At 36.8% G+C, this 10,862-nt stretch overlaps 1 protein-coding gene across 1 annotated transcript; it reads right to left on the bottom strand.

Moving 5' to 3' along the window:
• Positions 1-7,846: 7,846 nt before the first annotated feature.
• On the bottom strand, positions 7,847-9,590 carry LOC143537887 (NAC domain-containing protein 104-like). The gene is made up of 3 exons (XM_077031555.1): positions 9,144-9,590; positions 8,600-8,889; positions 7,847-8,181 (listed from the first exon to the last, which is right to left on the bottom strand). Exons 1-3 carry the CDS (start codon positions 9,307-9,309, stop codon positions 8,041-8,043), a joined length of 597 nt encoding a protein of 198 aa, XP_076887670.1. The 5' UTR covers positions 9,310-9,590; the 3' UTR covers positions 7,847-8,040.
• Between the last annotated feature and the right edge of the window lie 1,272 nt (positions 9,591-10,862).

Here is a 10,862-nt window from a genome sequence, read left to right as displayed (position 1 = left end):
CGTACAAGGCCTTTGACAACTTGTAAACTTTTTCCTCCTCGCCTTTTTTCTCGTATCCTTCGGGTTGTGAAACGAACACAACTTCTTTCAATTCACCATGTAGAAAAGCCGTTTTTACATCAAGATGGTGGATTTCCAACCCTTTTGATGCAGCCAATGCGATTAGTAGCCGAACAGTCTCGATTCGGGCTACCGGAGCGAAAACATCATCAAAGTCAATCCCGGGTTGTTGCACGTAACCCTTTGCAACCAACCTTGCTTTGTACTTGTTTATCGTTCCATCCGCGTTTCGTTTGATTTTGAACACCCACTTCAACCCGATACATTTTGCACCATTTGGAAGTTCGACTAACCTCCATGTTTCATTCTTGTTTATCGAATCGATCTCGGTATTCATAGCTCGAACCCATTCTTGGTTCGACTTAGCCTCAAAATAGCTACTCGGTTCACCACTTGCTGTGAGAAGCAATTGCTCATAGTCATAGTCAATATGTAACACATAATCTTCTTGTAATCTTCTTGGTAAAACCGTGACTCGGGTTGAACGTCTTAGACCCGTTTGGGCCTCATTTTCACCCGAATGGACCTGTGACCCATTACTCGTCGACTGAACTTGAGAGCGGGTTGAGGAATTAGGCCCGATATGACTTGGTTCGGTTGAATCGTTGGACTCGGGTTGAACTGATGATGTAGGTTCAGAGCTTGGGCTACCCGGGTTGCTTCTAGACGTTTCTTCAATAGTGGGTTTGACCAGATTCATTGTCAACCGCACCCCCCCAAACAATAGAAAACATACCCGGTTCGTAGTCATTCTTCTCGACTTTCTTTACCTAATTCCACCCTTTGTTTTCGTAAAACACAACGTCTCGACTAACAACAATTTTCCGGGTGTTCGGATCGAAGAGACGGTATGCTTTTGAACCCGTCTCCGACCCGAGATAAACGAGCTGTCTTGACATATCATCAAGTTTCTTTAGATGTACACTATCAACTTTAGCATACGCCATGCACCCCAATACTCGAACGTGTTCAATAATCGGTTTCTTTTTCTTGAACCGTTCATATGGAGTTTGATATACCAAGGCCTGGGTTGGGACCCGATTGATTAAAAAGGTTGAATGTCGGACCGCTTCTCCCCACATATAATTCGGTACATGCATCGCCTTTAGAATACTCTGCACCATCCCCATTAAAGTCCGGTTTCGCCCTTCTACCACGCCATTTTGTTGTGGCGTGTACGGGGCGGTTAAATGCCGAATAATTCCACTTTCATCGCATAACCTATTGAAATCACGTGAAGTGAATTCTCCTCCCCTATCGGTTCGGAGAGTCTTCATTGGTAAACCCGCCTCCGTCTCGATCAGGGCTTTAAACCTCTTAAAACTTTCAAACGCTTCACCTTTTTCTTTCAATAAAAACGTCCACATGTATCGTGATTAATCGTCAATAATAACAAAGACATACCTATTACCCGAGATAGTGGATGGGGTTATTGGACCGCACAAATCACCATGAACTAACTCCAAAGGTTGGGATGCTCTAAACGAGGATGTAGCCAGAAACGAACGCCTCGTTTGTTTACCCACCAAGCACGATTCACACAACTGATTTTTGTGTTCAACATGTGGTAAACCTCGTACAAGATCCTTCTTAGCCATCGATTTCATTAACTCGAAATTGATGTGCCCAAGTCTTGTGTGCCAACGGGATGCATCATCTTCAATCTTTGATTGCAAACACACGGGAGCTCCAATTTTCATTCGTATTTTGTAGAGTCGGTTTTCGGATCTCTTGACCTTCATGAGTAACCTCTCGTTCTCATCGTACATGGTCAGAAGATCGTGTTTCATCCGAATGTCACATCCGGACTCTGTTGCTTGACCGAGACTTATTATATTATTATTTTTAACTCCGGAATATAATAAATCTCGTTTAACAAGTCTTGGTCACCCGATTTTCCTTGGAAAAGAAATGAGTCTTTTCCCTTGATTTGAACAAATGACCCATCTCCGAACTTAACCCTCCCGGTTATGTTCTCGTTTAACTCTAAAAAATATGACCGGTTTCCCGTCATATGATTACTTGCCCCATTATCCAAATACCATACATCATCTTCGACCCGCTCGGTCTTGTATTTCTTTGGTATTAGGTTTTGTTCATTTAAGAACACAACACATGCATATACGCCGCATCATCAAAAATTTCACGGGCTTCAGTTTTGTTTGCTTCTTGACCCTTTTGAACTCGGTCCGGGCAACCGGATGCAAAGTGACCAAACTGGTCACATCGGTAACATAAAATCTTTGACCGATCTTTCTTCACCCTTACTTTCCGCCGACTTGATGATCCTTGTTCGGTACTAGGGGTTCGGTATTGGCCATTGAAACGGCCTCGACCGCGACCTCGACCTCCTCGTCCTTGTCCCCCATTAGATTCAAAACTTCTATGACTTGATGAATCATATTTACCGAATAAAAGTTTACCTTGGTCACCCCCTTGAATTTCTTCTTCTCGTATTCGCTCCTCATAGGCTCGGGCCTACGACATCTTCAAATCCCGTTTTATTGAGATCCAACATTTGCTCAAGCGAAGCAACCATTTGAATATACTTATATCTTGGGAGACTTTTGAGGAACTTCTTTACCAACCTTGCTTCATCTATAACTTCGCCGAGAGCCGCTGATTTCGAGGCAATACTCGATATCTTGCCCGCAAATTTATCTATGGAATCTGACTCGTTCATATTCATTATTGTCAAATTCCATTGACAAGGTTTGGAGACGTGCTTCTCTAATCCGTTCGGCACCTAAGTGTCGGGTTTTAATCGAATCCCACATGGCTTTAGCAGTTTCTTGATCTCCAATTTGCATGATCAAGGTTTCGGGTATGGATTGAAACAACAAGGCCATAGCCATGTCATTTTTGTCTTCATCGGGGACACCCGAGTTGATGTTGTCCCAAACTTTGTGAACTCTTAGGACTACTTTCATCCTCATAGCCCACACGGTATAGTTCGTTGTAGTTAACATTAGACATTGAACGGAAGATGACCCGTTCTCTTTCCCCTTTGGCGACGGCTAGGGGTGCAAACGAGACGAGCCGAGCCAAGCCCGAGCCCTACTAAGCTCGAGCTCGGCTCGTTTAACTTACACAGAGCTCGAGCTCGGCTCGTGAATGGATTTTGAAGCTCGAGCTCGGCTCGGGCTCGGTTCGTGTACTATTTATCAATTATTTTTTTTATATAATTATAAATATTTTATATATTTTTTTCTATTATAATTTTATGTATAAATGAACATATATTATTTAGCTATTTTTATATATTTTTTCATAACATTATATTTATTAATTAATAATTATTAAATATATATTTTAAAAAAATTATATAAATGGCAGGCTCGTTTAGGCTCGCGAGCCGGCTCGAGCTCGATAAGTAAAGCTCGGGCTCGGGCTCGTTTATTAAACGAGCTTATTTTTAGGCTTGAGCTCGGGCTCGGGCTCGATAAAGCTCGGCTCGAACGAGCTTTTTAACGAGCCGATCTCGAGTAGCTCGCGAACAGCTCGGCTCATTTACACCCCTAGCGGCGGCGGTGGAGTCGTGTCACCCATGGCTACTCAAACCCAACTTGTTTGAATAAAGTAACAATTGAACGAACTATGCTATCGACAATGACAACAACTTCTTTGGGAGATCAAACCAACTTGTTGGTCAACCACGATAACAACTTCTTCAGGATATCAAACCAACTTGTTCGATTGAGACACCTTCTTTGTTGGCCGTTAATTATCGCGTTCTTGAACCGAGCTCTGATACCAATTCAAGAATGATAAACGATAATTAATGCACAACTTATAAATAACCGACTTATATTATAACCAGAAAATATAACTCAAAAAACTGATTATAATAACTTTGGTAGTGATGGTGATGATTGTTGTGTTTGTTGTTGTTGTTGTATCTAACACTAACTTTGTACATCTATTTATAATAGTAAAACAACTTGGTCACCAAGCATAATATGTGGTCACCACTCAACTTGGCCACCAAGGTGAACTTGGGCAACAAGGTCAACTTGGGCAACAAGGTGAACTTGGCCACCAAGCATATAGAATGTTTCATAATGCCCCTTAGACTTTAACCGACTTGTTAAAACCTCTTAGGCCCGATTCACCGACTTGTGACCCGGAATAGAAATTAATCCAACAATGTGTATATTGTAAAGAGTGTTAGAACTAATTGCACGAATAGCAAATGTGGTTTGATTGTATTGTATATATGGTTCCGGGAATAAAATTGCAAACTTAGTTTAAATATTTGTGTGCGGGCGGTTAGCTCCTAGCAATAGTTTTTGGGAATATTGGATTTTAATAATTCCTATTGAATGGTGTTGGCCGATAATAATCCCTATTCATTTTATCGCCACTGGAGGTCCCAAATTCAAAAAAGTTGGCCCCCAATGGTCCCCCGTTAAAAAGGACTTAACGACGTTATATTTTTTTCTGAATTTCAAACTAACTTTTTTGGGCTATTACTCGGAAGAAAGATACGAGTCGATTGATATAAAACTTAGCTCCAAACAATGATCCAAACGACTTGATTTTGATTGATTGTAATTTCAAACACCCGAATTGAAGCATTGTTTCGTCATTTTGAAGCATTGTTTCGAACTAAGTCTTACACCAATCGACGCGTATCCTCCTAACAATTAAAAGCCCTAAAACATTGGTTTGAAATTCAGAAAAAACTATGACGGCGTTAAGTCATATTTAACGGGGGACCATTGGGGGCCAACTTTTTTGAATTTGGGACCGCCAGTGACGATAAAATGAATAGGGATTATTATCGGCCAATACCATTTAATAGGAATTATTAAAATCCAATATTCCTACTTTTTGGGGTTAAGTAAACCTCACATGCATTTCGTGTGACGGTATATTGTCATTTTATAGTTTTTCATTGTTTTAATTGGCATGCAATGGCCCACGTAATTTGATCATATTGCATTCCTGACCCTTGAGAATAAAAATTTGCAAAACTTAATCCAAAGATTTGTGTAACTCTTTTTCTTATACTTATCTCGTTAAAACATAAATACGTACCCATCAATCCACACATATATTGCATTTCATAGATCTATTTGTAGCATGACTAAAATCAGTAGAATAATTACCAACACTACTTGATCTACGGAATGTATATGATTGGTATTTGGTTTTAAAGCTAGAGATAAATAAAGTAAAAGGAGATAATATATATTTAAACAAATGTTTGCAATAAGTTTACAATTTTCAGTCATGGAGGCCAAATATACAATATGATTAAACTCATTTGTGCTGTTAACTCGAAAAGTAAAATATGAATTTACAAATGTGCAACAAACTCATTGAAAACCGTGTGGCCACATAAGTCATTTATTTTATTTTATTTTTTTTGCTGAAAACCGACATGCACTAACGTCGTTAAATTTATGTGCAATAAACTCACAAATGCTTAGTTCACAATTTTTCCTTTCCAGACCAAGCATTAAACATGATCACACCATTGGGCATTAGTAAATTAACTCTTTTTACAATATTTTAATACTTTTGTAGTTTAGTTATTGATTCAGACATAGTCATACAGATGTTATGTTTCTCAATATGAATTAATTGTGGCTATACTTTTAATAGATTATACATACCATATCTATCTAATTTACAATCTAAACATTTAATCATTTGATATTTATTTGTTCAGATTAAATTTATTAATAACCGATTAGAATATGATGCATTCTCCTCAATCATTACGTACCCCCTAGCTCATTTGTATTTTATTAGGTACATACATCAAGTAAAAGGAATGTACAAGCAATGGTGGCCGGTATTATAAAGCTACCAGTTTGAGGGCCTTGGTGGGTTCCCTTGCATGGGGGATCTCATTCTTCTAATTTTCATTTCCATGTATTCACTTACAAGATATGACAATCAAATAAAAAGTACTTTTTTTTATAGAAGTGTAGGTGGGATTTAGGATTACGAACTTACAAGTGTCTCTTATTCAATTCTTTTTTTCTTTCTTTTTTTATAATTATTAATTTTTAACAAATATTTATTATTTGTGTTATGTTGATATACCTAGACCATACTAAAAGAAGATGTGCATCAATATGGGTAGGGTGCATGACTTATATACAACATGGCAATATCGTCGCCATCCCATGTGGGTAGGATGCATGACTTCATTCTATGACAAATGTTTGACACATAAAATGACTTTATTTTTTATATTTGTTGCACTTAGAAAACTAAAAAACAAACAAAAAGTTATAGGGTACTTGCGGGTTGGTGTTGCCGGTAATTATGTAGTTTATGAGTACTTGAGGATAGAAATGCGACGGTAATGCAGAATTGAGCGGTGTATGGGTAGGGTAAAACACATGAGTACTTATGGCTCTCTAATAGTCTTGATATTGACGAGACTTCTATCGTGTATGTTTGTTGTCTTTTATGTTGGTATATATAATAATATAACTCGATATCTTATGTTTTTTTATTTTCTCACGTGGCACTTCTTTATAATTGTGCCGATTTTAATTCTTTATCATCATCAGCTTAGCGGTGCACGCATATAATGTATATATGTGTGAACCCTCGGGTGGGCAAAAGCGAAATTGCACTAATTTTGACGTTATTTTACTAATATCGTGAAAATAACGTTAAAAGTGGCGGAAGGTTAATCAGGCATCATGTGGTAGCGTTGATAGCCGAAAGACAATGGTACATGCACCAGTAGGTCGGTGTCCCGATGGTTGAGTGTTATGTGTCTTATGTCCAAAGCTTGATGCAAAACTACTATCAAGCCGGGGGTCTCACCGGAAGCAGCCTCTCTATCCCTATGGGGTAGAGGTAAGGCTGTCTACATCTTACCCTCCTCAAACCCTACCAATGACTTTGCTATTAGTGAGATATACTGAGTACGATGATGATGATGATGATCATCATCAGCTTAGCCAAGTATGACGACTTATGTCTTCTCTTGAGTTCGATAACATATTAGATTTGATTTCTTGTCATAGTTTCTTATTTATGATGATTCGATCTAAATTATGAAAATTTTATTTTTGACATGTCATTTCCCTTCTACGAATATTTATCTATAGTTATTGATGAATATTTTTGTAATTTATGATTTGCTTTTATTGATTTTTTTAACCACAAACTTTATTTCCATCTACAATCCTTAAAACGTTGTAGTTGTAAGGATTTGAACGCACTACCTTCATTTTAAAAGAGTGGACACACCATTTGCTTTTATTGATGATAAAGAAAATGAATTGTTATATAATTTATGATTTGCTCATACGGTGTGTGTGCTTTCTAAGTCCAAATCTTGTGTGAATCCAACCCTTGATCTTTCCGGAAAGAAACCTTATGAAAAACCCTGACCACCCTAGCGATGGCAATAATCTTGTGTTCTAGTTGCAGTATGTACAACTAAATTTTAAACCTAAAATGGATTGAAAAATGCTATTTTCTACACCAATATGAACATGTAACAACTCAAACTTGTAGAGTCAGACACACCTATTGTAATGGATTAGAAACCACTTAATTGATGATCATAACTCATTACAACAGCAAACTAAATTAATATGTGTAGTTGGACGTGACTATTATATGCATTTGTACGAAACCAATTAGAATAATGGATCACACTTAATAAACAAGTTAGAACACCATTATAGTGAGTAAGAAACCTTTATGCACTTTGTCCTAATATTCCACATGGGGATCTTTTACAAAGTCAGTGGCTGACTAGGTGTTGACCATACGCAGATTATGACATGTTGGAATATATTTTAAACTTGTGTGTGAAACCCAATTGAAACTCATTTTGTATTTTAACTACATATTCATAATGCAAGTCATTTGGTGATAACATAAGAAGTAATATTGTCCTGGATAAATACATATTATAAAAGTTGACATTAATTGAGCCAAATACATTAATCTTTTAGCTCTTGCGGGTCCCTTGATTACTATCTTTCTTTCTGTTTCTTAATTTGGAAAACTAATATCATCGAAATCGTCCAATGATAAGAAAACCTCGTCCAAACATGAAAGCTCTGTCTCATCATCATTGTCATCGTTGTCACAATTATGCTCGAACACTCGACATATGACCCACTTGCTACAATCCTAAAAGTTAGAAATTTAAACGTTAAAAACAGGAGAGAAAAAAATATCGAGAACACGCGGTCAAAAATCTTTAGCCATCGAATATCGAATTTTACCATAAATATTTAACTATCCACTTCAAATTTTTAAAATTGTTCATTATTGTTTAAATACATTTAGAATTAATATCACATAAATGTTTAAAGATGTTTATGTTTAATCACTAGGTTGGTCTAGTGACAAAGACGTGTGACTTACAAACAAATTGTTGTGAGTTCTAGTCTCACATGCAGATAGGTGGGGATATAATTTAGCTATTAAAAAAAAGATGTTTATGTTTATGTTTTAAATAAATGTTTATTTTCAATGTAAAAAATGAAATCATTATTAAAATATAATCACAACACTAGTGATCCAAAAGTAAATCTTGATGACTTACTAATTTGGAGCTGCCTCTTCTTTTGGATCTACCATTGCTACTACTACTGCAAGATGAACTAGCATTATTAGAGAGTTTAAATTCCTCCATTATCCAGTTAGTTTTAACACCTTCAGGACCTTCACCAATATGAAACACATAATATTTCTTCACACCGATTCGTTTGCTACTACTAGAACTTATAATTTGTTCATCACATGCCCATGACTTCCAATACCCGCTCGTTGTTATTCGATCTTGCGTCCTCCTGCTGTAATAATACCATTTTTTTCCTTCCGCCAAAGCTTTTCCTATGAGCAAATAAAAACTATGAGTATATTATATCTTAAATAATGTATGCATGTTAAAAATATTCTTAAGCTAGATAAAAGTAGTAATAATTGATGTGAAATGAGAGTGTTCAATATTTTCATTCATTAAAAAGCAATGTTTCATCGAAATTAGGCAAACAGACAACAAATTGCGCTGCTAGCGTTATATAAATAGCTAAACTAAGCCGTTTAAAAATAGTATTGATGTGAAATATGATTAAAGCTAAAAGTACCATCCAAGTCCCAAGGATCATAAGGATAGAGATCAAGATCAGGGATGATATCGGGATGGTACGGTAAGAGAGAGGCCTTGCGTTGAAGGAAGTGAACGATGAGTTCTTCGTCGGTAGGACAGAAGCGAAAACCAGGTGGGAGATTGACATTGTTATTGTCACCCATGTTATAATACTGTAAAAGGAAGAAGTATATATATATATGATTAAGTGGATAAGCTGATTAAAATCAACAAGAATAGGATTAAGATGTTGAAGTGGTTGTGTGTGATGTGGGGTTGGGAAATGGAGTAATGGAAGGATTTGGATGTGGGCATTATATATATAGAGAGTGTTGCGTTGGAGAGAGAGACTGACGTGAGATATAAGTATTGTGATGAGAGAGAAGTAGGAGAGGGTGCGATGAGTTTTCATTTACAAGGTTGCTGTTTGAAGGGTGTGGCCTACCGGCAGGCGGCAGTGTACGGTCGGATACTAAATTAACAAGTCACTGGATTTGTTTTATAAACATATACATTAGTTTTATTTTATTTCGACTAAGGTCATGTGTACCAGAAGGGTTACAAACTTACAATGAGACGAATTTTAACATGTTGCGCCGTATCAAAGGAGAACGCTTTTCATTTTAAGGTGTAGTGATTTGTAGCCTAAAATCATCCCAATGATAATATAACAATATTAGATTTCCAAGTTGAACAACGACATGTATTTGTCCTCCCCCACCCCCAACCCACCGAAAAGTTGCCCCAATATCGTCAGGGGGTGGTGTGGAGGGTGACGTTAGGGCGATTTTTGCCCAATATCGTCTCACTACACATAGGCTAATGTTTTGAAACACTTAAATTCTATTCTCTACAAAAATATCCTCGTAAATATAGTTTGTAGGTTTACATGTAAATAACGTTTAAAACTTGTTTTTATAATATACCTTCTATAGAATAATTAAGGTGTGACATAAACACTAGCTTGTTGTAAGTTGTAACTTTATGTCTTTATCATATTGCATATCATTTTATATTTCAAGATTATTCTATTTTATTTATTTCACAAAACTTGGTTTCACACATAAATTAGTTGTCATTTTACGTTAAGTGTTAAGGTTTGGTTTTCATGGATTCGATTATATATGAAACTTATATTCAGGGTCGTCTTTGAGAATTTAAATACCCCGGTCAAGCCAAAATAAAAAAGCCCGTAAGCTTTAATGATTTTATTCGCTAATGTACATGGATTAAACTTTTATCGACCGATTTATTATAAGCAAAAACCATTCTGATCATGTAATTATCTCATAAACCATTGCAAATAACATTATTTTTAACACCAAAAAACTTATATATGTAATATATAAAAAAGTTTGTGCCACCGAAACTTATGTGCCCGGCCGGTGCAGCTCGCACACCCTCCGAGCCTCCCCTACTTATATTTTATTATTTCCAGAATATAATAGGTCGTTATTCCTACAATTTAACCACTCATAGCATATGGAAAGCTTTGCTTAATTATAACTGTTTACAGGTTCGGTTTAAGGTTCTAGGGTCGTTTATGCACAAATAGGGTCACGGTGTGTTTGACCTCCACCATCTTTTGTGGCTCATTAATTTAAGTTTATGGGCTTCAAGAGATGGTGTAACTTCTGGAAGTTGTGAAAGTCTATGGGCTTCACGCGGTCTATGGTCACAGTCTTTTTGAGACGGTTAACCCGTGTGGAGGACAACC

This window comes from Bidens hawaiensis, unplaced genomic scaffold (genome assembly GCF_021521415.1).
Source record: "Bidens hawaiensis isolate Kalapana, Puna unplaced genomic scaffold, B.hawaiensis_p1.1 tig00011436_1, whole genome shotgun sequence".
NCBI lineage: Eukaryota > Viridiplantae > Streptophyta > Magnoliopsida > Asterales > Asteraceae > Bidens > Bidens hawaiensis.
The sequence above is the reverse complement of the archived record's forward strand: the minus strand, read 5'-3'. Positions and strand labels throughout refer to the sequence as shown.

Excerpts from the sequence above, each read along its gene's own strand:
- LOC143537887 (XM_077031555.1), bottom strand. The coding sequence starts at position 9,309 with ATGGGTGACAATAACAATGTCAATCTCCCACCTGGTTTTCGCTTCTGT. Across the intron at positions 8,890-9,143 it reads TGATCCTTGGGACTTGGATG|GAAAAGCTTTGGCGGAAGGA; the intron begins GTACTTTTAGCT and ends ATTTGCTCATAG. Across the intron at positions 8,182-8,599 it reads GAAGAGGCAGCTCCAAATTA|GATTGTAGCAAGTGGGTCAT; the intron begins GTAAGTCATCAA and ends TCTAACTTTTAG.